The sequence below is a fragment of the Trachinotus anak genome, unplaced genomic scaffold (assembly GCF_046630095.1).
Source record: "Trachinotus anak isolate AG129_WGS33_773 ecotype Australia unplaced genomic scaffold, CSIRO_AGI_Tana_v1 ptg000009l, whole genome shotgun sequence".
NCBI classification, from domain to species: Eukaryota; Metazoa; Chordata; class Actinopteri; order Carangiformes; family Carangidae; genus Trachinotus; species Trachinotus anak.
In genome coordinates, this window is record NW_027273860.1 from 169793 (window position 1) to 197342 (window position 27550).

Consider the following 27550-nt stretch of genomic DNA (forward strand, 5'->3'; position numbering starts at 1 on the left):
AAACAAAACCCCAAAAAAACCTGAATTCACTGACTGTATTTGTGTTTGGTTTTCTTTATTATTTGGTTTTGGAAATATTTTTTTTGTCCTCAGATGAGAATCTGATCCATTAACTCAAGAGGAAGCATGAAAACACAAAAATCACTGAAATCTGAATGAAGTCCGGTGTGCGACAGTGACCTTTAAAACAGTGTTCATGTTGAAAGCTGTGATTTTCTTGTTCCTGTTCTGAATGTGATCTGTATTTTCTGTTCGAAGAGACAAGGATTCGGTCTGACTGAAACAGCATCACAAATCTTATCTGAAAGTTTTAACATCTGTACATCTCTTCCTGGTTGGACGAGCTCTTCTCTCCTTCATCGGCTGGATGGATTCTCAGACTCTCCATTCTCCAAACATTTCAACCTGAGGCAACAAAAACCAGTTCCTGAATGTTTAGACAGAGGTAAACCAGATTCCAATGATCCAAACAGATCCAAATAGTCTATAAATATATAAACCAGAAACCGTTGAAACTGTTCTTAACCAGATCCTGATATACTGAATATGTTTAAACCAGTCAAGACTGTAAAGATTAGGTTTGAAGGGGCTATTTGTACATTTTCTCTGCCACTCAACGTGGTTTTATTCTGGTGCAGGTGGTGGTCACTTGCCAAGAGCTTCAGTCATTGTTGTGTTTACCAGAGGTTATAAAACGTCCTCTGAGCAGCTACATCTTCAGGGCAGACTGGGTGCTACAGTGACTCAGTATCAGAAAGTGATGGGACAGTCTGACCGCAGCTAGCTAGTTAGCATGCTAACTTCAGTAGAAGAAGTAATAGAAATAGAGGTAAAACAGGAGTTAACATTGGTATTTGTCTCCACATCTGGAGACAGATGTTGTTGAGTAAAGACTGAAGGTTGATACTGAACTCATATCATTTCTTTTAGACTGGTGAGTAAACAGCTGCTAAAGCTAACATTAGTCATGTAGCAATAGCTTACAAATAGGGCCTTTAAACCAATTTACCATATTCTCAGTGTTAACTAGATCATGACTGCCCACACAGTCAGAACCTGGATGACAATGTTTAAACAGGTTCAAACCATATCCTGAATGTCTGAACACATTTGAATTAGGTCCTGAGTCTGAATAGCTCTAAACCAGATCCTGGAAGGTTTTAATCCAGATCCTGACAGTCTGAACAGGTCTAATCAGCTCCTTATAATAACCAAACATCAGACTGACCTCTGCAGGTGTTCATCACAGAAGGAGCCCAGTCTCAGGATCTCAGACTGGAAGAAACTCTGGAAGACAAAGACGGACAGAAAAGTGACTTGTCTTAAGATGTTGTGACTTTTACGTCACTGTAGTGTCACTGTGGTGTTACTGTTGAGTTACGGTGGTGTTAGGGTTAGGGTTACTGTAGAGTCACTGTAGTGTCATTGTCATATCTGTCAGTACCAGGATCTGTGTGTTGATCAAGTTCAGGTTTGTTGAGTTTTCATCCAGTCGGTTCAGCTGATCAGTGATGCTGTTCTCAAACCTCTGCAGCAGCAATAACCTGCAAATACAAAACACAAATGTTGTGTAGAAAAAACAGTCACACAAACAGTCTAACTTTGTCTATGGGAATATCCTAGTTTACACCTGAGATTTATCAATCAGCTGTTCATCAGAGGAACTTCCTGTTCTTAAAGTCCAGCAAAGCGTAAAATTCATTGTTACTTAGAGATCAACATGTGTCTGGTTAATATTTGTTCAGACTGTGTGTTACTTTGGAAGTTACATTTTGACTTTGTACGTCACTTTTTACATCACTTTGTGCATGACTTTGCGATAATGTACATTACCTGTACCTATGTTACACCTGTACCTGTGTTGATGGACAGGTGTGTTTGAGTGGGTGGTACCTGTGTTGATGGACAGCTGTGAGCAGTGTTGAGACGTGTTGTTGACACTCTTTCAGAGACAGAAGAACCTCATTCTCAACCTTCTGCCAGCAGCCCTGAAAACAGCACTTCATTAATTGATGCCAATAATCAGAACCAATAATCAATAACTTTTAAAATGTGTGGTTACTGACAGTGAAGCGCTCTTCTAGTTGTGTTTTGAAGGTTTTGAAGGCAGCTGTGATGCCTGAAGTCAGGTCTGATTCTGGCTCCACCTCCAGTTTATCCATAGACCCCTCCGCCTTTACACATGACCCTGCCCCTTTGCAGATTAGCCCCTCTTCCGCTCCCTCAGGTGAGTACTCTGAGACCAGGTGAGCAGCAGATTCAGTTCAGACACTGAAGATTTTTATGAACTTTAACTCTGAAACAAAATAAAAACAAAAGAATCAAAGATAAATTACCTGTCACTGCCAAGTTAGACTCCTCCCCTTCCGGCTGAGGCTCTACCTTCCTCTTGTGGGCTGATGTGCCCTCAGTGTGGCTCGACAGGTAGCCTTCACACACAGACAGACAAAATGTTTTAGTAGATAAGACCAGCATCTGTTAGAAAACAAATACACAACAGTTTGATGGCAGAGAAACTGAGAAAGCCCCGCCTCCTGTGACATCATTTTTTTTCCCCAATGAGAAGAGTGCCTCTGATGAAAGAATGTGGTTATAATAATGCCTTAGTTTGATTAGTCCAACACGGAAGTGATGAAGGTTAAGACCTGAGTCTGCAGCTCTCTTCCTTTCACTGCTGAAGACTTCCTGAAACAAGAGGAGGAAACAGGTGAGAAACAGCAAACGGGATATTTTCATGGAGGAGTAAAAGAAGCAGTGTACCTGCTGTAAAGGAGAGCTGCTTCCTCCAAACTCCTCTGTGTGTTCCTGTGAGATTTCTAGCTCCGCCCCTACAAGAACACCTGAGAGAGACAGGTTAAAAACAATAAGTCTAGACCCTGAATCATTATTCACGGTCGACCCTCACTGTGGGTTCTGGATCCAGATCAGGTCCGGTGTGACTGTTCAATACCTCACTGTTCACTGTCCTGCAGCTGGATCACAGCTAGATTCACTTACCGCTAATGTTAGAACAACATTTCCTGCTACTGTTGCTCAACATTAAAACATCTCACCTGGCTTTTACTGCAAATGTGTAAAAAACATCCACTTGAACTGACAAGAAGCAAGAGCCAGATAGGAAGTCTACAGACTGGTTACAAACTGGTTACAGACTGGTTACTGGTGGACAGTGAAGGTGTCTGAGTGAAGGAGTGTCTGACCTGAGTTGTAGCTGGGAGTCGAGTGTCTGATGTCATCAAACAGAGACTCTGCTCGGCTTCTTCCTGGAGTCTGAACAAACAGTGAAGATGATACTTTACACCACGACACCTGCTCATCGTTAATGTCGTCTTCATATCAGCTGATGTTTGTACCTTTGTTACTGAGGAGTCGTCCTCACTGCTCGGGGACGACAGAGGCAAAACTAGACACACACACACACACACACACACACACACACACACACACACACACACACACACACACACACACACAAAATCAGTCTGCATCTCATTTAAACTTGAGACTTTTCCAAAACACTGAATATTTTACTGAATATTATAATCTCTCCTCCAGGATTAATTATTCATTTACTTTTGCCATTTTCAAATCTTGTAAAGCATCATGGAGTGAGGGTCGAGTTCCCTCTGTCTTTATCTATGATGTAGAATTATACTGACTGACCACCTGTCATTTACTGTAAAAATTCTCCAATAATGTGATGGATGATCAGTTTTTACCACCAGAGAAATGAAGGTGAAGGTTTCTGGTTTTATATTTGTTGTCGTGAGGAGAATGAAACATGAAGAACATGTGATATTAATAAAGATTTGATTCAACCTGTTTAAAGATGGAGGAACAGACTCACTCTTCAGTTGACCCTTGACCTGAGGTTTCTTCCTGCCGTAGGATCGACCGTCCTGTGTGTTTGCAGAGGGTGGGGTCTGGACTGTATCACCTGTGTCTTTAACACGGGGTGAGCTCTTTTCTCTCTGGAAGACAAATACAAAGGCTGAGATGTTCAGACAGGTGTTCAAACAGACAGACAGGTGTGCAGACAGACAGGTACCATGAAGACTCTTTCGGCAGCCTCCTCCAGCTCTCTCTGATGTTCACAGTTGAAGCTCAGCTCCACTGTCTGACCTCTGTTGTTGTGGTGCATGATGGGATTGTTCAGGCGGATGCTCAGGACCATCTCTGCCCCAGTGCATCCTGGGAGTACACACAGTGACTGTCACTGACAAACTGATCCAGAGTCAGCCGTTAAAAACACTTGTCCAGGTATTGTTGAGGAGGACTGACCGTCGTGTTTGACCTGGAGACTGTAGTGAGCCACGTCCTCCCTCAGCAGGTGGATGGACCCCCACAGGAATCCCTGACACGCACAAACACAAAACAGGAACGCACAACAAACACAGATCAAGAATACACAACAAACACACAACAAACACACCACAAGAATTCAAAACAAACACACAAGAATACACAAGAAACACAAATCAAGAACACACCACAAACACAAAACAGGAACACACAACAAAGAAAACATACAATGTGGTACAGTGTAGTGTACTTCAGTGTAGTACAGTGTAGTGCAGTGCAATACAGAGCATTACAGTGTAGTGCAGAGTAGTACAGTGCAGTACAGTGCAGTACCTGAGGGTCATCGATGAAGAAGCTCACACATCCTGAGCTGATGTTAAAATCGATCCAGAACTCATCCAGTTTGTCGTCTTTTGGTCGAAACAGCTGCAGAGGAAGAAAACGTCAGGTGATCATGTGACCAGTGGTTTGTATGCAACAGATAAATGTTTTACCTGAGTGGAGTCCAGAAACGCTCTGAGACAGGGAAGGGTGTAGACCCTGACAGACAGAACACAGGGAAAATGTACCTGAATAAATGCTTATCACTTCTGATTATAAACATGAAATAACATTTATCACCTCCTCTGGTTGCCATAGTAACGGTTGACAAAATTCAGAAAACGTCGGCAGTCCTGGAGAAGGAGACAAGTCAGATGGAGGGACAGATGAACAGACAGACAGACAGACAGGTGTTCAAACAGACAGGTGTTCAGTCAGAGAAATGAGTCACTCACCACCTCAAAGTCTCCATCTCTGATGTCACAGAAGGCGTTGCTGATGTCATGGCTGGAGAACCACTGATTGGCTCTCTGTTGTCGGTCCCTCCTGGGTGTCAATCGGCACAGAGCCTCTGATAGGCTGACCTGTAGCTCATAGTCTCAAACAACAACAACAGAACCACAAACATGGATGCCTGGATGAGACAGCGGCTTTTGGTTCCTGTTCTTAGATCTGTTTTCATACAGTGGCAGAAAATATGATCAGATCTTCATCTAAGTAACAAAAATGAACAAACACAGTCTACTTTAACTAACAACACAAATCATTGTGTTGTTCCTGTCCACATTCAAAATTCTCAGTGTCTCTGAAACAGTGCGTGAACCTCAACTAACTGGAGTCAGCAGTTATCAGACCTAGACTAAGTGAGACCTGACTGGCGGTTGTGGGTCAGAGACACTTTGACTTAAAGAGAAACATCAGCTGATGAGAACCAGACCTCACAACAAAGACCTCAGAGACTGAGAATGAAGAAGAGCTGATGATGATGAGCTCCGGTCGAGAAGAGGACTAAGTCCAGTGGAGAGACTCCAACAGCTCAACACAGAGGATCAGAGTCACAGCTGAAGGAGCTGGTTCACATCTCCGTTCATGAGTCAACCACACATCATGGAGGATGGAGTCCTGTTGCCACATCACTGACCTCCACAACACTACTGAACATAGCTGATGGTCTGATGAGACTGAGGCTGAGCTGATGAAGAACATGCATGTGGAGCAGGTGGAGGAGCACCAGGACCTGGACAGATCCACATCATGGTTTATCAAGGTCTCTTCAGAATCATGTCAGGGTGTCTATCCATCTGCTGAAGCTCAGGAGAAGCTGCTGATGACCCTGAACATCAGAGTAAATCCACCTTCTGGAGTGGTCCAGTCAGAGTCCAGACCTGGATCCAGTAGAGCTGCTGTGGACTGTGCTCATAGAGCTGCTCACACCAGACCTCCTGAGACTCTGTCTGAACTGAAGCAGCTCGATAAGACGAACGGTCCAGACCTCCTCCTGATCAGCAGCTACTGAAGATCTGGTTTCAGGTTCACTGACTGTTTCCACTGAGGAAGTTTAATGACTGAGATTAGAACTGTCTGTGTGAGATCAGTTCAGAGACACTGAGTCTGTCTACATCTGTGCCTGAGGTGAAAATCATATCAGATTTATGACAAGTTCAGGTAGAGAACCAGTTTCCACCTCCAGTTGGTCACATTCATTTCTATGCAGACAACAGTTACATCTTCATTAAAGCCACTGACAACACAACTTTAAAACTCACCTCCAACTGTCAGGACCGCCCCTGCCACCTGTGATCTGTCACACAGACAGGTAACCAGTCAGACAGACAGTTAGACAGACAGTTAGACAGACAGGTAAACAGACAGTTCAATTGAACAGTCAGTGCTGAGCTGAGAATTTGCAGACCGGGGGGGTGCAAGACAAGACCATATGTAGAACCTCACTAAATAGGCTTCATCGACAGTTTGTGAAGTTTCACATTAAAACATTTAAGCTGAAGTCTGGATGGGGTATTACAGCAGCTGGTTCTGGTTCTGGTCGTTCTGGATCAGTCTCCGCTGCTCTCGGTTTAGGGACTCTAGGATGCTGTTAAAGGTTCTGATTGCCTGAAACAAGAGAACAACTTTCAGACCAGCAGAGAGCCACACAGACCAGTACAGACCACTAGAGACCAGTACAGACCAGCAGAGAGCCTTAAGTAAATTAGCATTTTTGATCATATCCATGGTTACCTCCAGTCTCAGTGGAAAGTGGATTTCTGGTTCCAGAGAGAACTGAGCCAAGTGAAGAAGAACCACAGACAACTGGCTGACTGAGAGACAGACAGGTGAGTTTAGAGACTAACAAAAGGTGAATAAATTTTAAATGAAAATCAATAAAAGAAGATGTAGAAACAAACCTGGGAGCGAGGCCTGACCCAGTAGCTGACAGACAGAGAGACAGTTAGTGTCAAATACAGGCTAAATTAAAAATCAAATCTTTTGAACTAAATAAAAATAAAATGCACAGAAGTGAAACTTTGCAGTAACTGAGTCACAGTCAGTCTTCACACTGCTGATTTCCTGGACCAGGGCCCGGGACCAGGGGACATGGTCGTGCTCACAATAGAGGACCTGGGTGAGACTCAGGTTGTGACTGAACCATCACTGTTGACGACAGGGTTTCCTCCTGGTCAGGACTCCTCTGCAGCTCTACTCCATGAGGGTTCAGCTCAACCTTGGCTAGAGAGGGGGGTCTTCAAATGACTCACCATCTCAGTGATACTGTTCCTCTCGGACATGAAGATGGCAGAAAAAGTAGACTATAGGAGCCCTCTGACCAAACTTGTTCTTCAGCAGCCCCCCTCAGAGCCCCAACAATAGGTCTTGGATACAGATGGATTCTTCGGGGTCTTGAAACACACCACCAAGGCACAGAACCTGTGAATTCCATGTCTACGGTCTTGAGTACTCCAGGAACTGGAGGTATGTCTGACAGACAGGGGCCATCAGTGATGTAAACAGGAAGTAACTGGAGCATCACAATCATTTTAAATGTAGATGTGTTTTACATGTGAAATGTGACTCAGACAGTCTGGAACAAGTTATCAACCAGAACTGATCCAGGTTCAGGTCAGACATTAGCATGCTAATGTTAGCTCAGTTAGCTACACCTGCAGCTACAGATTGTACAGGACACAATCAGCAACAACTCGTCTCATGTAAGAACTAGTTTGTTCTTTTAATTTAGTGATTATCAACCTTGGTTCACTGACCTCAGAACCAGACAGAGACTGAACTGACCAACAACTGGTCCACCTGGTTCCAGGTGACACCTGTGTAATGGAGAATTTTAGTGCAAATGTGTTTGTAATGTTTGTAATGTGTTATTATAACGGGCCATTGTATGTGTGTGACCTCACTGTATTTCTTTGTAGTTGATAAACTGCCTCAGTCTTGGCTGAACTGGCCTTGACTGTGGCAGAGGAGTAGTTCTCTATCTGCAGTCTTTCCAGGACAGCAGGTTTTTTTTTTTTCCTTTCTCATTTTTATTGGTTTTTAAACAAGGTAACAAAACTGTTCATTTGTATACAGTAAACATATTAGGAGCACAACATATGTTTGAACCCCTTCAGCCCTCACAAGCCCCTACCACTTGTGCACTCTGAGTCCTCTATATAGATATACTGCCACATCTGCACATCAGGTTTTGACTCTAGCTGCCAGCTAGGGGCAGACACTCCCACATCCTGGTTTACTGTGGTATAAGAGACTGGCTCATTCTCATTTTAGGTTCACACTTTGTGGCAACCTTTGATCTCTGTCTAAGTGACCTGAGTCCACAACCTGCAGCATCACCCAGTGGATGTCTGACTAAAACAAGCTGCTCAGGTCTCAGACAGCATCACAGAGACCACATGATAACTGAAGAAAGAATCAGGGTTCAGGAGGATCCTCTCCTGAAACGTCACAGTCACAGGTCCAAACCGAGTCGTAAACCAGGAGTGACCGGAGTCAATACTTTGAAATGGACGCTTCATCTCTTGTCTGCCACACTGTACATCCGCCAAAAAATCTTCACAGGAACCAGACTGCTGATGAAGACGATGTGCATGATGTGAGCGGTGTGTGTCCATGAGGAGGGCTGCTGAGGCTTCACCTGTCAGTCCCTGTTCAGGGACTCACTGAAGCCTTAACCCTGCTGTCTGATCCACACCAGGTCCCTGTGGGACGGTTTCACTCACTGTATAGTCATGTGACCAAACCTTACCTGGACTGGCTGGATGGTGAGTCTTGATTGGCTGAAAACAGTGCGAGCTCTCACCTGTGCAGTGGACAGGTGACAGGAACATGAGTAAAATAGCAAGACTTCATTTCCCAACATGCTCCTCACCAGGAAGTAATCATAGAATTCCTCAGTAAGGCTCAGCAGGGGGCCAGAGCTTTTATTGAGGTCAGAGGTCAGCAGGTCACGCACAGCTTCAAACCACAACACCACCTACACAAACAAACAAACAAACAAACAGACAGTAAACAACATCTAAACAATAAACAACAAACAACACAAATAAGAAAAAATGAACAACATCTGCTACCATTTTGTTTATTGTTGTTCTTTGTTAATAAACAGTGTGTGACTGTAACTGATCACAGATTATCACCAGGATACCACATGACTTCACCAGATCATGACAGAGTCACTAAACAGTCTAACCAACACGTCACACATCACCTTTGCAGTCAGGCCGTGGTCCAGCAGCGTCTGCAGGTCGTCTCTGTTCTCTGACAAACTCTCTAAAGACTTCAACACAACCAGGACTCTGCTGAAACCAGATCCACACAGACTCTGCAGGGAAGTCAACAACCACCACACGGGGTTCATTCAGACAAGAAAACAAGCACACACTGTTTCCATAGTTTCCATGGTCCTGTCCTGTTACCTTGGTAACCAATTGGTCCAGTGCGGTGAGGGTGGTATTGGTCAGTCCTTCATACTGAAGCACAGAAACCAGATGAGACGAGTCTCCACGTTGCAGACAGTCCTCCATTTGGAGCTGAAACTGACACACACACACACACACACACACACACACACACACACAGAAAACTGTCTTTTTCTTATTTGTTTGATAAACTTGTCTTAAACTAAACTTTCATTTTGAAACTATCATGACATCATAACCAGTCCTGACAGTTTGTCCTCAAAATTAACTCTGTTGTTATGACAACATCATGATGATCAATAATTTGTGCTAAATGTCCTCATATCATTAAAGCATGCTGCACCAAACTTCATTAAACTTTAGAGAGATTTAAGACTGAGTTTGTTTTGACAGAAGAGAGATGGCCTCATGGGGTGACTGCTCTATTTCCTTCCTTCCTTTCTTTCACTCTTGTTCCCGTTCCTCCTTCCTTTCGCTGACTCACAGCACATAAACACATCATATAAATATAGACAGAGTAAAACCCAAATTAAAAATAATTAAAATTATAAACTCATTCAGATCTATAGTCATTTGTTGGATTTGTTCATTAAAACATTGTCAATAAAGAAAATTCGTCTACTGCACTTCAATGTCTTCAGATCAGAGAAACATCAACACGGCCCTCAACTGAATTTATTGTTATTCCCGGTTTTTATTTCATGCAGAACGTTTCTCTCCCCACAGGAGAAAACTTGTACTATAAACAGGTGACTTGTGACCTGAGGGTGTTTTGTTGTGGGGAGTCACTTCTCGCAGCCGGACAGCAGGGGGCGCAGCAGCCTGCACTGTGCGACAGAGGGGGGGTTGACAACATAACAGAAACACCTGCACTGTCCGACAGGAGGTTCAATAGCTTTTAGAGGTTTATGTCTAAACCTGTACACACCGACAGATTTAAATTTATTTTATGAAGTATTAAACTTATGTTGTGAAGCTTCACATCATCGTTTTAAGCATTTAAAATATATTTAAATGACGTGACTTGACCTGACGTCACATTTAATCGACTCACGTTATTTCCTGGAGACTAAATTTAGCAGAAAAAGTTTGTTGTTTTCCGATAAAAACTCGATTTAACAGACAGAATACGTCAGAAAATGTTTAATCAGATCCGGATAAACTGAGTTTAACTGAAACACGGAAATAATCCGTTTTGTTTACCATCGCGTCTCCTCTCCTCTGCGGTCGGTGTCTCGGGAGCGCGCACAGCTGCAGCCAATTAACTCATCAGAGGGTCGAGGCCGCGCCACAGCCACTCAGACGGAAAATAGTTCCCATAGCCGCGCAGGGATATCAGCGTCATTTCAACGTCATTAATCAGCAGGAAATTTAATCAACCAGATTAAACATCGTGCTCTGTTTTCAAGATACTACAACAACAACTACTACTACAGCTGCTACTACTACTACTACTACTAATAAAACAATAATTAGAATTGTTGCTCAGTGTTGATCAGTACTGGACATTTTGACATATAAATGCAAAAAAGAGCCATAGATACAGAGTGGTTACGTTTCCCCAGCAGACTTAAATGTATCACAGAAGTCATAGTGACTGATAGATTATCAAAAAGAACCTGATAGATTATTAATGAGAAACTGATAGAGTATAATAAGAAATAAAATAAACAATAAATTAAAAAATCATGTTGACTATTTTGACCTGCCACCAACCAAACCTGAGACTGTATTCACACTCAAGACTGATGAGTCCAGGTCCAAGACAACAAGAGCTCTGAACCAACAGTACCAACAGTAATCAGCACTCCATGAACCAATGTCTCTCTGTGTAAATGGACTGTTCATTATTAACAGGTATTTATTAACCTGTGCAGGTTGGATGGATAAGCATATCTGTCATCACACAACCGGTCATCACCATTTTTAAATACTCTGACCTAAGAAACATCCAACTGTTGTGGATGGAGAATTAATAAAACGTGAGTGATGATCATTTCTTTAAATACTCAGGAAATTGTACAGAGTTTGGTTGGAGGCTGTTGTTCATAAGTTCTCAGGGGGTAGACCAGGTTTCTGTGAGGCCTGTCAAAGAACAGACAGGTGAGCAGGACGTCAGGTAGAAGCTGCAGTCCTCTTGTCCTCTAATTGATGACAAATGAGTTTGTTTGCTTTGGGAAAAACACTGAAATGTTTATACAACACACAGACACACACACACACACACACACACACACACAGAGATTTCTTTGAATCAGCAGCTTTAAAACCTGAAACATTAAAAACATGAGGAAACTGCAGGAACATCTACTAATACACAACTAATACACAACTAATACACAACATATACACAACTAATACACAACATATACACAACTTATACACAACTAATACACACCATATACACAACTAATACACAACATATACACAACTAATACACAACTAATACACAACATATACACAACTTATACACAACTAATACACAACATATACACAACTTATACACAACTAATACACACCATATACACAACTAATACACAACATATACACAACTTATACACAACTAATACACACCATATACACAACTAATACACAACATATACACAACTAATACACAACTAATACACAACTAATACACAACATATACACAACTAATACACAACATATACACAACTTATACACAACTAATACACACCATATACACAACTAATACACAACATATACACAACTAATACACAACTAATACACAACATATACACAACTTATACACAACTAATACACAACTAATACACACCATATACACAACTAATACACAACATATACACAACATATACACAACTAATACACAACATATACACAACTTATACACAACTAATACACACCATATACACAACATATACACAACTAATACACAACTAATACACAACATATACACAACTTATACACAACTAATACACAACATATACACGACTTATACACAACTAATACACAACTAATACACACCATATACACACCTAATACACAACATATACACAACTAATACACAACATATACACAACTAATACACAATGTATACACAACTAATACACAACATATACACAACTAATACACACCATATACACAACATATACACAACTAATACACAACTAATACACCACTAATACACTACATATACACAAAATATACACACCATATACACAACATATACACAACTAATACACAATATATACACACCATATACACAACGTATACACAACTAATACACAACATATACACACCATATACACAACTAATACACAACATATACACACCATATACACAATGTATACACAACTAATACACAACATATACACAACATATACACAACTAATACACCACTAATACACTACATATACACAAAATATACACACCATATACACAACATATACACAACTAATACACAATATATACACACCATATACGCAACGTATACACAACTAATACACAACATATACACACCATATACACAACTAATACACAACATATACACACCATATACACAATGTATACACAACTAATACACAACATATACACAACATATACACAACTAATACACAACATATACACAAATAATACACAACATATACACAACATATACACAACTAATACACAACATATACACACCATATACACAACTAATACACAACATATACACAACTAATACACACCATATACACAACATATACACAACTAATACACAATGTATACACAACTAATACACAACATATACACAACTAATACACACCATATACACAACATATACACAACTAATACACAACTAATACACCACTAATACACTACATATACACAACATATACACACCATATACACAACATATACACAACTAATACACAATATATACACACCATATACACAACGTATACACAACTAATACACAACATATACACACCATATACACAACTAATACACAACATATACACACCATATACACAATGTATACACAACTAATACACAACATATACACAACATATACACAACTAATACACAACATATACACAAATAATACACAACATATACACAACATATGCACAACACATACACAACTAATACACAACATATACACAAATAATACACAACATATGCACAACTAATACACAACATATACACAACATATGCACAACATATACACAACTAATACACAACATATACACAAATAATACACAACATATGCACAACTAATACACAACTAATACACAACTAATACACAACATATACACAACATAAACACAACATATACACAACTCATACACCACATACGCAACATATACAATACGAATACAAAACTGATACACAACATATACACAACTAATACACAACTAATACAAAACTGATACACAACTAATACACAACTAATACAAAACTGATACAAAACTGATACACAACATATACACAACTAATACACAACTAATACAAAACTGATACACAACATAGGGCATTGATCTTGTAAACTTCTTAACTCCAAACTGTCATGCCAACAGTTTCAGCTGATTCATCAAATGAATCAATAATTTGTTATTATTATTATTACCCCCCCCCCCCGCCCCCCCGCCCCCTCCCCTCCCCGCCCCTCCTCTGTGCAGGCTCGGCCCTGTCTCACCTGTCCTTCCTCTCACTTCCACCTGAGACTCATCGGAACTGCACGCGTTGTCGGGCAGGAGGAGCCGCGCGGGGATTTGAGCGTTTTATTAAAATAAAAACTAAAATAAAATAAAAACTAAAACTCTGAGCAGTTTCCGGTTCGACAGGTTTCAGATTAAAACTTTATTTTTTGTTTTTTCTAGACCCTTGTTATTTTGAGGACTCCGGGTTCAGGTCTGATCCAGTTTCTACTTACTCTGATATTTTACTGTCTGAACTGAATCTGGAAGTTTAACTGGGTCTGAAAGATCCGGATCAGAACCAGCTGGAGGACTGAGGAGGACCCGGATCAGGAGGATGTCCCGGGCAGATGAGCGGGAAGAAGCGGACTGTGTGTGCTCAGTCGGGATGAAGTTAACGTGGGACATCAACGACCCCAAACTGCCGCAGGTAACCACAAACCGGACGATAACTGATCGATAACTGATCGATACAGAGATACTACTGATCCATACCTGGAGTTTAGCTGAAATAAGTTTGAGCTGATTCGTTTCTGATCAAATCTCGTCTTCTTCTAAGCGAATGAATGAAGTTTAGAAAGCGATTATCTGCATGATTTCCCTCCTTCACATAAAAACATAAAACATGAAATAAAGACATGTATATAAAAATTGACACAATTGACAATGAAGCTTTAAAACCGCATTCATGATGTGAGGTCGCGAATAAACAGGAAATATCAACGAACAGTTAAATAAATAACCGACTGCTTTAATTAGCAGGGAAATTGTACTGAGTTTGGTTGGAGGCAGGATTACATCATGTCTTTAGGGGGGTTTCAAATCATGAAGACGAGTTTACAAACAGACAAAATATTTGAGAGCTGATTTTAGACTAAACGTCTAAAAACAGTGCAAACGGATTTGTTATCTGGAGTTATAGCTTCATACTGAACAGCGCGGAGAAGCTTCACATGATTTACGTCCAAACAGAAACTGTTTACAGCAAATATACCTGAAGAGTCAAATTAATAAATAATCTATACCATACATGGTTTTCTGAAATAGTCCAAAAATGTTTGGTTGGAGGCCTTATCCTGTCAAGTCTGATCATAATATTTTTAGACATATTTTAGTTTTGACTGATTTGAGGCAAAAGAGAAATGAATTAAAATAACATAAATTGTGTAACCAAAAGATTGATCATGTTTAGATCATGACATAAGGAGATTAAATATAGAGAAATATAGAGAAAATATAACAGTTAAACAAATAAATAAAATATGATGTTTTATGATTTTATTAAATAGAAAGAAAAAACGTACAGTTTGGTATGAGGATACAATTCATCATTTCTCAGGTGGAGTTCCGCTGGATGTGAATAAAACAAACTGATAAAAATGAGTTAAAGTCACATGAAACTATTTTAAGATTAAATATGTTTTAAAGATCAAATGGATCGTTTTTACCAGCATACTGAGGACACGTTTAATGCAAACATTTGCAAAGTGACCATATTCTGATAACTGATCAATAATCAAATGTGATTCAACACTGAATTATAGGCTATTATGCTTCTTTCTACAGAAACCAACCGAAAAAGTAGTAAAAATAAATTAAATAAATTAAATAAAACAGATTTATGATCCAACACAATGAGACTGTGACAGTGAAGAGAAGCTTTAAAACAACATCGATCAGTAAACATCTTGAAACAGCTGAATGGATGAACTTACTTGTTTATTCATATTTGTTTTAAATCCCAAAAAAATGTACACAGTTTGGTTGGAGGATATAGTCCATCATTTTTCAGATGTAGTTCTGCTAGAAGACTCCAGTAACTCCAGTAACTCAAATTAATTTGAGTGTTTCATTGTTGAATCAGGTTTGATTATTGAGCAGTTATCAATATTTTGTCACTTTGTAGATGCTTCATTGAACATGTCTCTTAAAGTTTCTCTAAAACCTATTTAATGTTAAAGTAGTTTCATATAAATATAATTTCAGCAGACGCAGTTTGTTTTGTTTAGGATGAAACACTGAAGTCATGAGTCCAGCAGACACCTGTAAAGATAGAGAGTGTAGCCTCCAACCAAATTCTGAACATTTTTTGACTATTTTAAAGAATTGACAAAATGTTACATTTCATTTATTAATTTAGTAATTCATCACATTTCCTGTAAATTTTATAACATAATTTATGTTTAAGGACCTTCTCCAAACTGTCCGGTGTTTAATTCTTTTAGATAATAAATCCTTTTTTATTTTTCTTTCTTTCTTTCTTTCTTTGCTAAAAACTATAAATTGTAACATGTTCTCAATTTTTAGAAACCCTGAGATCATGAGTCCAGACCCCTGTAATAATCATATACAACTTTACAAAAGAAAATTACAAAATTACAAATTTTATTTATTAATTTAACTGTTCAGGTAGGTGATTTTTCCTGTAAATATATTCTGTTATTTCCCTACACCACGGTCTAAATGTTGCTCTCTATGTTGTCAGTTGTGTTAATCATTAAGATAATAAATCTGTTTTATTTTAATACATTTAATTTTTCAGTCATTTCGAAGATATTTAGTCTTTAAAATAAACTAAAAAGCCTTTTTGTAAACTTGTCTTCATGGTAGAAATGATGTATTAGATCCTCTGACCAAACCCTGTACAGCTTTTAGAATAATTAAGAAAATGACAAAATGTCAAATATTTTATTCATTTATATTGTATATCTTGAATCTCGACACATGGTCACAGTGTTTCTAAAATCTGACTTGGAGTGTACAGACAATTTCCAGAAATGTTATAAACACATGGTTATAAATGACATTATATGATTATAATCTGGAATTATTAGAAGATTGTTAATAATTGATGTTTTGGTTGTTTCATATTTTTTTTGCTGACATCATCAGATAAAGATGACAGTTTTATATTTTTGTTCAAATCAAAATAAATAATAAATGTCAAAATAAATATTTAAACTGTAAAATGTCGGCAAATCTGATGATTTCCACTGTATTTTATTATTTAAATTGAAAAGAATTCAATTAAATCAATTTTTAAGTATGTAAATTACATTAACATTAATGAAACATCTTTGATGAGATGATAAAAGTGTTCAGCAGTTTCTTGATAAAATGATTAAATATTCTAGTTCATGAAATCAGATAATTAAATGATAAATCCTCTGAAGACTGACTGTGTATCAGTCTGAAGGTTTTTGAGGTTATTTGAAGGTTGTGTGAAGGTTGTGTGTGTGTTGTATGACTTGGCTGACTCGGCTCTTCACTCTGTTGTTACTCAAACAGTATAAACTGGTTTTTTATATTTTTGTTTTCAGTGAAACCAAAACATCAAATTGAGAGTTTCTCAGGTCACACATCTGATCCAGATCAGCTTGCACTCTGATCAACAGCTGATTTTTAACATCCATAAACAATGTGTGGCAACAAAATATAAAATATTTACAAGACATATCGTTGTGAAATCCATCCTAAATACTGTACAGAGTTTGGTTGAAGGCTACAGTTAATTATTTCTCTTGGAATCTGGATGTTTAATGACATGAGGAGGAGCTCACACCTGGGCTGATATTTATTTTAAAATATATATTTATATATTTAATTTATATATTTATATATTATATGAAATGTTTTATATTTGTATTCATTTTTTAAATTTTCTCATCCAGAAATTTTACACAGTTTGGTTGGAGACTATAATCAATCATTTTTTAGGTTCTGCTGAACTCAGTGTTTCTAAATGTTTACTGTATCTAAAAAAAAAAAGACCTTTACATGAAACAAATTTTACATGAAACATGTTTAAGAGAAAAATCTAACTGGCTGTGTATAGTCAAACATCTTAGTAAAACAGGTTTTTACTATAAAATTACTAAGTTGAGGTCCACATAAAAACCATGAGAGTGGTGAATAATAAACAATAATAAACAATCAATAAATCAATCAATAAACAGAAACACAATGATTCTGATGCTTTCTCTTTAGACTGACTATCAATAATCAATAATGATATTAATAGTATGCTAATTAATAACCAACCCTGACCTGTATCGAGGAAACTACATTCAGAAACATGTTGTTTTTATCTGGAACAGTTGAATTCCAGTAAACTGCGAAACTCGTCCATAAAAAGCTCTGAAAACAAAAGAGTGTAAGTGGCTCTTGAGTCGTTCGTGTGACAGATGACTCTGATCACGCCTCAGTTGACCTGTTGTTGGGTCCCGAGCCACAGGCTTAGAAACTCTTAAGTACTGTGGTGCAAAGTAACTGAATATCTTTACTCAAACAGTAGTACAATTTATGGGTGTTTGTACTTCATGTGAGTATTTCTATTTTCTGCCTGTTTGTATTTGTACTGCAGTGCAAAGAAATACTGCACGTTTTACTGTGTTACATTTATTTATCAAATAAAGTTACTTTGATTTTAGAAGACAAATGATCAACTTTTAAAATAAGATACATCATTACAGAATAAAACACGATATGTCAGTCTGCATAGAGAGTACTTTTACTTTGGGTAAGCCTACTTTAAAAACATTTAGCTGAAAATACTTCAGTAAGACTGTGAATGCAGGACTTTTACCTGTGATGGAGTATTTGTAGATTGTGATATTGCTGTTTTTTATTTATTCACCACTGTGAGTCCAGATTAAAAGGTAACACAGTGTAACTCAAACCGATTATCAATCATCATTAAGAGTCAGGAAGTACTGAGATACAACAATGTCAAAGTACATCACAAATAAAAGCCCTGCATTCATAATGCCACCAAAGTAAAAGCACAGAAGTATTATCAGCAATATGCACTTAAAGTATTACCTGTAAAAGTACTTGTTCTTTCTGTTTTGAAGCATCTCAGCAGTATTTCACTGTTGGTGGAGGTGCAGCTGTTTGTACATATGCTATTTAATATTCTTATCTAATAAAATAAATTTCCAAGTGACCAGTGACCACCTGTCAGATAAATGTGGTACAGGTACCAGAACATGGAAATACTCAAGTACATTTGTTTTTGAAAAGCCTGTTTTCACAGGGACAGTTAAAATGATGATATATAAACGTGACAGCACATTCTTAATATTATATGTATTATATGTTATAAATTTACAAATATATATAAAATATATAAACCATCCCTCAGCAGAAGAACCTGCAGCTCCAAGCAGGTTTTGTATAGAAACATATATGATAATATAATAATCACTCACATTAATCTGTTTTTTTTTCCTGGATATTTACAGCTAAAAACTGTAGGACGACCAGAAACACGATTTACATTTAATGAAAATCTACTGTTAAAACAATATGACAAGAGAAAAATCGTCTGAGAAATATCAGAAACTTCATTTTACCACTGTGTTAGTAACTGATTTGATGTTTCTGTTATGTTTTGAATAAAACTATGGTTCCAGTTTCTCATGTGAAGAATTACACTGTTCAAACTGCTGCTCAGACAGAACCAGACTTTACCTTCACACAGGCTTTTTGTCATTTTATTCACTGAATGATTGATTGTTGAAGAAAAAACCTGTCAGATGTTCTTATAATAAAAATATTAGTTGATGGTTCTCCTGAGATGAGACTGAGCTTTTCTGTCTGATATATAAACTGAAACAGTTCAGGGCTTAAAACCTTAATGTCTGCACCTGTTTTATTTCTATCTGTAGTTACTATCTATGAAATATTAATAAAGACAAAAATAAACAAACTGAAATGAACAAAAAACAGATTTTGACAGGGTCCTTCTTCAAGACCAGGACCGCAGGATGGAAGGGGGAGGACCTGAAGTAGTAGACAATGTGGTTTAGAGTGAGTGGACATGACAGTGATGGATGGATCAGGTTTGTTTTGGGGTTTAAAGTGGTTTAAGACTTCAGGTTAGTTTCTCACTGTTTTATTATTGTTTCTATAACTAAGAAATAGCTAAGCTAAGCTAAGCTAACCCCTAATCTGTACCAAACACTAAAAGCAGAAGACGTCACGTCTAGGATAAACAGAGCAGAATGTGGCAAAGAGACATTCACCATTTATTTATTTATTAATCCGTTCATTCATTAATTTAGATTCCTGTTAGCCAAATGCAGTACCTACTCCTCCTTGGGTCCACACAAGTAAACATTACAAAATAAAAATAAAAGGCCATAGGCAACAAAAAATATCAACAAACAAACAAGCAAGAAAAAGATCACCTGTCTGTCTGTTCACCTGTCTGTCTGTTCACCTGTCTGTCTGCAGGATACGAAGCAGTTCGACCTGTTCCAGGAGTGGACAGACGGTTATGTTCGGTACATTTACAGTGGTGAGAAACGTTTGTTAAGTTAAATAATTAAATCTGTAAAATTAAAAAGTCCTGATCTGGATCTGGTCAGATTCACTTCATTCAGGTTAAACCAGCTATAATTTAAAGCTAACAGTTCCATCAAACAGTTAAAGCTAAAGGTTCTATCTAACAGTTAAAGCTAACAGTTTTGGCTAACAGTTAAAGCTAAAGGTTCTATCTAACAGTTAAAGCTAACAGTTAAAGCTAACAGTTCCAGCTAACGGTTAAAGCTAACAGTTCCATTTAACAGCTAAAGCTAACAGTTCCAGCTAACAGTTAAAGCTAAGAATTCCAGCTAACAGTTAAAGCTAATACTTTCATATAACAGTTTCAGCTAACAGTTAAAGCTAACAGTTTCAGCAAACAGTTAAAGCTAACAGTTCCATCTAACAGTTGAAGCTAACATTTCTTGGTCTTTAATTTCCAGCTGAAGATAAAAACGCTCAGCGGCACCTGTCTGGCTGGGCGATGAGAAACACCAACAACCACAACTGTCAGATCCTGAAGAAGTCATGTCTTGGGGTGGTGGTCTGTTCTCGAGGCTGCACGCTGCCCGACGGATCCAGACTGCAGCTGCGCCCCGCCATCTGTGACAAGGCACGGCAGAAACAGCAAAGTAAGAAAACCCCAAACAAGAACCTGCTAAACCTGCGTCTGTACTGAGTCACCTGACCGGACTCTGTGTGTTTCAGAGAAACTGTGTCCGAGCTGTAACGCTGCTCTGGAGCTGCTGCCATGTCGCGGTCACAGTGGTTACCCCGTCACCAACTTCTGGAGAGTCGATGGAAAGGCCATCTTCTTCCAGGTGGCCCCCACCACCCACATCAATTCATCAGCTCAGGCTGCAAACACATGCTACACATGCTACACATAATAAACACCACACAAAGTGGCTTCTTGACACTCTACTAAAAATATCTAAACCAACAGAACCAGATCCTGACAATGGGAACAGGTCTAAACTAGAGGCTATGATGTCTACATAGGTTTAAACCACACCTTAACATTCTGAACAGGGTAAAACCAGATGTAAAAAAACTTAAGCCAAACACTGAAAGAATAAAAAGTCTAAACATCACTCAAAACCCTCTACAACATGTGACACTTTCAACCATGCAACAAGGATTCACTATCTTACACTTCAACAGCTGGAAGTCCCAGAGATCGAACCACCGACCTTCTGATCAGTGGATTGTCTGCTCTATCTCCTAAGCCACAGCCGCCCCAAGGTCTAAACAGGTTTAGATCAGTTCCTGAAAGTGCAACAGATTTAATTATGGTTCTAACCGGCAGAACAGGGTCAGATCTTGAAGAACTAAACTAAACTAAGCACAAAAAGTAAGGAAATTTGTGTTTGATAGATTATTTCTTGTTGTAACAATGCTTCTTGGAAATGTATCATATACCGTTGGAAAGCCTGTTTATTTCCCTTTTAAATGGTGCCGCATTTGTAAGTAACATGAATTTGTGGGATGAGCAGCAGAGCTGAGTATGTGGGTTGCACCATGAAAGATTCACCAAATCTTCTCTGCCAATGCCAAACAGCTTTTTTTTGCTGTTGACTCTTGTTTGGTGTTGTTTGGTGGATTGGATGATTGAAGTCTGAAGAAACAAGACATACTGGCAATTTAATTTAACAGCACAAACAGGCCTGACAGTGAAGGGCAGTCATGGCAGGCCTCTTGGCAGCCCTATGAGACCGGAGACTGGCTGCGTGCAGTCTGTTCCGGATTGTCTGGGCAGAGAGCCATCAGGCATATTGTCCAGCAAACCTTGACTGCAAATCTGTAGAAGACTGCCTACAGTTCCTAAGTGCTGACAAGATGAGGAAACATTCTTTTTGGGGTGCCTTCTTCTTGGGACACCCACTTCACGGCCTGTCTCTGACATCCCCTGTTATATGGAACTTGGCCTTCAGTTTGCAGATGGTGCAAGGGCTCACTCCAAATAATGCCGCAACTTGCCCTATCCCACAGGCCCTATCAGTCACACGTGGCATGCCGATTCTTGGAGCAGACACCAACTGACCACTGCTGCAGGGCCCATGCTCACAGGTGCTGACAATCAGCAAAAAATAGCTGTTTGATATTGGCAGAGAAGATTTGGCAAATCTTTCATGGGTGCAACCCACATATTCAGCTCTGCTGCTCATCCAACAAATGCATGTTGTATATGTATACGATCCATTGCCAAGAAGCATTGTTACAACAAAGAAATAATCTACCAAACACAAATTTCCTTACTTTTTGTGCTTAGTTTAGTTTAAACCAGATCTTGAAAGTTTAAACAGAAATAAATTAAAACAAAGTCCTGAAGGTCCAAGCCGGTCTAAAACACAGACTGGTTGTTGTGCCCTTTGTTACTGATCCTGTTTATTGCTGTTATTATATCATTGCTGTTGTTTTTGCGGTGGTCCTCCAGGCTAAAGGGGTCCATGATCATCCTAGACCAGAGTCCAAGTCCGAGACTGAAGCCAGAAGAAGTTCAGTGAAGAGACGAGTCAGTTCACCTCCATTCACACCCAAAAGACGACTAATTGAAACACAGGTCAACAACACCAACAAACAACAACAGCTGTTTGTTAACATTAGTGTTGTTTGTTCGTTGTTTATTTTTATTTGTTTACTGCTTCAGGCTCTGGGTCCTGCCCTTCTCTCCTGCGTTGAACCAGCAGATAGAATCTCCTTCATTGAACCAAACTTCCCGCAGCATTACCCAGCATTCCAGAGCCCAGAGCCCTACTACAACCCCCATAATGCACTTGGAGAGACCCCACCCACACTGCAGAAACCAGCCAATCCCAGGCTTTACATGGGCCGGCCTGGCTACGAGTTCCAAGGATACCTGACCTCACCTTCATATCCTGTGACCTCTGACCTCTGTGACCCCAGGTCAGCCTCACTTACAATCCAAGATCCAAGATTAAAATAGAGCCTTGCAGTGTAACCAGGACCAACCAGATCTTAAACTGCTTCAGATCACAGATTCTATATTAATCAGTTCCTGAACTGTTATAAACCAGATCCAGGCAATATGGACTAAACCATTTCCTGGTGGTGTAAAAAGGTCTAAAGCCGTTCCTAAACTAGAACCGTACATTGTTTTTTTATATTATTTTTTTGGCCTTTATGCCTTTATTGATAGGGCAGTTGAGAGAGACAGGAAATGGGGAGGCACAGAGAGGGGGAATGACACACAGGATAGGGCCGCTCGGAGCAGGATTCGAACCGGGGCTGCCTGCAGTGAGGACTATACGCCTCAACACATGGGGTGGGTGCTCTACCCACTGAGCTAAACACCGCCCCAGAACTGTACATTGTGAACTGGTGATTTTTTTAAAATGTTTAAACTAAATTGTGACTAAACGTTTTATTAAAATCATAACAGTCTGAAGAGGTTTAAACCAGATTCTGGATCTTAACAGTCTGAAGAGGTTTAAACCAGATTCTGAAAGTCCAATCAAGCAACCCAGAAAGCATTAACAAGTTCTAACAACATCCTGACAGTCTGAACAGGATCTGATGAAACAGCTTCTGACAGCGGACTGAAGCCAGATCCTGGCAGATGCAGGTCTAAAACAGATTCGGTGTAGATGAGTGTAGTATAAACCACATATTGACAATCTAAACAGACCTAAATCAGATTCTGGTTTGTGTGCAGGGTGGCTCCGGTCTTGGGTTCCTCCTCCTCTTCATCTTCATCATCGGCTCCTCTGTCCTCCTCGTCCTCCTTTGACCCCCAAACAAAACCTCCTCCGGGCTGGAAGGAGCTGCTGAAGAGCTCTGCCCCCTATGGCGATAACCACCATTACTACAGTGCCGAGTACCCTTGCCGTTACCCTGGCAACACCCCAGGGTCCCCTGCAGCGCTGCAGACCATCATCACGACAACAACCAAGGTGAGTTGGGTTTGTCAAGTGGCCCCAACAGAGGGCAATGAGAAGACAGTAGTGTCCCTGGAAGTGGGTTACTTCTTTAAGGGACGCTAAAGGGCCATTTATGGTCCCTGTAATTCCAGGAGTCAGGTGTGTCTTGTCTTGTATAGATCCTCCACTTCAGGGGCATTGCTTCCTTTAGAAGTGAGGTGTGACACTTCTAAATACTTTATGGACCCTAAAAAACTGACACACCTTACACCTGTTGACCTTACTCTATTCTTATTGGCTGGAAGACCCAGGGTGTCAAACTGTGAGATCTGCAGTTGGACACCTCCGGTTTGTAATGGATTGTCAATGGTGAATCTGCTGCTTATAACTGTGGAAACAGTAAATGAAAGAGTCAGGGATTAAACCCTCCTGTCCTGATCCTCCTCAGGTCTCCTATCAGCCCTGTCCCAAGCCTCCTGCGGCACTGCCTCCCTACCAGTCGTGTCCCAAACCTCCGGCTGGCCTCCCGTCCTACCAGCCATGTGCTCCCCCCAAACCCCCAGGACTTCCCGGCTGCTCCTCGCTGCTGGATGACGCCTCCTCCTCCGCATATTCCACTGAGGTGAAGGTGACTGAGGAGTCAGGTGGAGTCATCAAGTCTCTGTCGTTTCAACCTGAACCTCTGCAGACCAAAACAGAGCGGGCTGACGGCTACGACTACCGCTACGCCTACCCGAACACGTACCGCTATGATGACTACTGACAAAATACTACCTCCAGCGACTTTATCATGACTACTGTTACTATGACCACTGCTACAAGAGCAAGTACTGCTACTACTGCAGATGTTGTATCTGTCCAAAAAGAACCATTGAATGACCACAACTACTGATGTGGGTCATCAGGACAAATCATCTCACACATTCTGGCCTCCCGGCAGCACCCCCTTCAGGACAAGTATGAAACCTTTGGACCCAAGATTTCTTAAATTTAAAGGAAAGAATTGGAATGAGATCTTTGAACAGTCTGGCAGGGGGTCTCAAAAACTCAGTGGTCTCAACTTACTCACTTACTGTTTCTCAGGCTTTCAGTTATATTTTGTGGCCTTCCTCAGTGAATGGGGTTCCTTATTCATTAGTTAATGAATGAGATGAACTTCAAGTAATTCTGTCTGCTGAAGAAGGCCATGAGGTGTGGCTGAAAGCTTCAACAACACAGACCAAGCTGTTGTGTCTGGACCCAAGTGTGAACCTTGAAGCTTTGAGATGACCTGGGAGAACCAGGGCTTCATTTAAAAACAGGTTCAGAGTCCAGAATGTCAGGGAATAATAAAAACATCAACGTTCCTGTTGTTTGGGTTATTTATTGATCCAGTTACAACCAGACTGAACCTGCACTGGACTGAACTGGATTGAACCTGGAATGGACTTACTGGACTGGACTGGACTGGTCTGGAATAGAGTGGATTGGACTGGACTGGACTGGACTGGACTGGACTAGACTGACCTGGACCTGAACTGGACTGGACTGGCTCTGCTCCTGAATGACAGAACAAACTGAATAACTCTGCTGTTGAGTGATGAGAGAAACTGTTGTACAGTTGTTTTCTGTTCCTTCACATATTAAAGGAGAATTTAGACCATGTGAACTAGAAACAAGTTAAACAGCGTCCACGAATTAAACTGTTTTTTAGGGTATGTTTGGACTGTTTGTGGATCCTTATTTCAACGTTACCTTGTTTTTTAAATAAAGTGTTTGAGAACCACTGGTCTCCTCTGAACTGACTTCAGAGATTTAATTCAAGTTAAACATATTTTGTAAGAAAAAAGAAAAGCTGCAGTTTTTTTACATTTATGTTTCACTGAAGTTTCAACAGGTCAATGAATACAGAGATTATACCACAGACAGACTGAATGTCACCTTCACCTGTGCTGACAGATTTATAACAACAGTCACTGTAGTACACCTGTAATAACTTACAGACCTGCTGAAGATTCACTGGTACAAACAACAGTAAGTGTTGTCGCCGTGTGAGGACGTTTAAAACACCAACAGTTTCTTTGGAAATGTAACGTCAGTGATGCTGTGTCGATGTACAGTCACACAGGTACCACCTCAGTGTGGTGTCAGGCTGTCCACAGTTGGACTGCTGTCCTCTCCAGGGTCTGGAGCCTCAGAGTGAGAACCCAGCAGCAGAGGATCAAAGAGCTGGTGTTTGGATGTCGGCTGGTTTCAGTCTGTATGAGTAATAAATGTTGTTTTGACAAGAACGCGTCAGGACAGGAATCACTTTGCTGTCCTCACTGTGAACCTGTAAACCCCCCACCCCCCTCTTTCACTACCTTCCATTAAAATCACTCTGTCCTCTGCTCTTTCCCTCCCTCACTCGTTACCTTCCCTTCAGTTTACATTAGCATCCATCAGTAGATAATTATGTTCAGAGACTGAACCACCCAGTCTGATCCTGTAGGACGCATACAGACACACAAAGTTATTTCACAACATCACACACACAGACACACACACACTACCTGCTGGTTTTTATTCTGTAATTCACCTGAACGTAAATTTAAAGAATAAAAGTCAGGTTTACTATGAAATGTCTGTGACAGGAAGTCATAAATAAAACACATTTCCTGTATGTTTCATCACCTGTCAGTGTGGTTTGTTCCAGACAGGTGAGAGTATCGGGTGAGCACCCACCTATAGGTTTCAGGTGAGACAACCAACTGCAGGTTGAAGTCAAGGTGAGTGTCCAAGTACAGGTGAGAATATCTAATGAATGAGCATCACCAGAGGGTTGTAGTTTCAGCTACAGGTGACAATGACAGGTTACATCTACCAGTTAAAGATGAAAGTGAGAGGTGAGTGTCCAGGTGTAGTTTAGAGAACACCAGAAAGTGATTACTACCAGGTGAGTGCACCAGCTACCTGACCAGCTACATGCAAGTGTCCAACTGTAAGTGAGAATGAGACATATCTAATCCACAGCTGAGACAGCCAAGTGAGTGTCTAGGTAAATGTCCAGCTGCACAGGTGAGCGTGTAGCTGAGAAATTACCTGGTAAAGACAGAGCAACAGGTAAGTCTCCAATTTCAGCTGAGAGCTGCAGGTGAGTGTCAAATACCAGGTGAGGGCGTCAGATGAGACTCCA

The 27550-nt window shown here is 40.0% G+C and overlaps 2 protein-coding genes across 5 annotated transcripts; one reads left to right on the plus strand and one right to left on the minus strand.

The window, feature by feature from the left end:
* Positions 1-38: 38 nt before the first annotated feature.
* On the minus strand, positions 39-10888 carry sycp2l (synaptonemal complex protein 2-like). 3 transcript variants are annotated; one of them, XM_071484198.1, is made up of 25 exons: positions 10755-10888; positions 9549-9668; positions 9341-9454; positions 9002-9106; positions 7029-7053; positions 6862-6941; positions 6647-6735; positions 6390-6424; positions 5079-5221; positions 4924-4976; positions 4797-4842; positions 4636-4728; positions 4282-4354; positions 4049-4191; positions 3848-3971; positions 3354-3403; positions 3201-3270; positions 2761-2840; positions 2646-2685; positions 2337-2429; positions 2067-2236; positions 1894-1988; positions 1445-1544; positions 1229-1287; positions 39-405 (listed from the first exon to the last, which is right to left on the minus strand). In XM_071484198.1, the coding sequence occupies exons 1-25, from the start codon at positions 10755-10757 to the stop codon at positions 357-359; spliced, it is 2052 nt and encodes a 683-aa protein (XP_071340299.1). In that variant the 5' UTR covers positions 10758-10888; the 3' UTR covers positions 39-356. The 3 variants fall into 3 exon arrangements, with proteins under 3 accessions (XP_071340299.1, XP_071340297.1, XP_071340298.1); XM_071484196.1 differs by having other exon boundaries at positions 8879-9106; XM_071484197.1 differs by lacking the exon at positions 10755-10888 and adding an exon at positions 10606-10739 and having other exon boundaries at positions 8879-9106.
* Positions 10889-14222: 3334 nt separating this feature from the next.
* gcm2 (glial cells missing transcription factor 2) lies at positions 14223-26161 on the plus strand. 2 transcript variants are annotated; one of them, XM_071484213.1, is made up of 8 exons: positions 14223-14639; positions 20447-20510; positions 20959-21147; positions 21224-21336; positions 22953-23078; positions 23166-23422; positions 24192-24429; positions 24845-26161. In XM_071484213.1, the coding sequence occupies exons 1-8, from the start codon at positions 14547-14549 to the stop codon at positions 25157-25159; spliced, it is 1395 nt and encodes a 464-aa protein (XP_071340314.1). In that variant the 5' UTR covers positions 14223-14546; the 3' UTR covers positions 25160-26161. The 2 variants fall into 2 exon arrangements, with proteins under 2 accessions (XP_071340314.1, XP_071340313.1); XM_071484212.1 differs by having other exon boundaries at positions 14405-14639; positions 22953-23030; positions 24845-25299.
* Positions 26162-27550: the final 1389 nt, after the last annotated feature.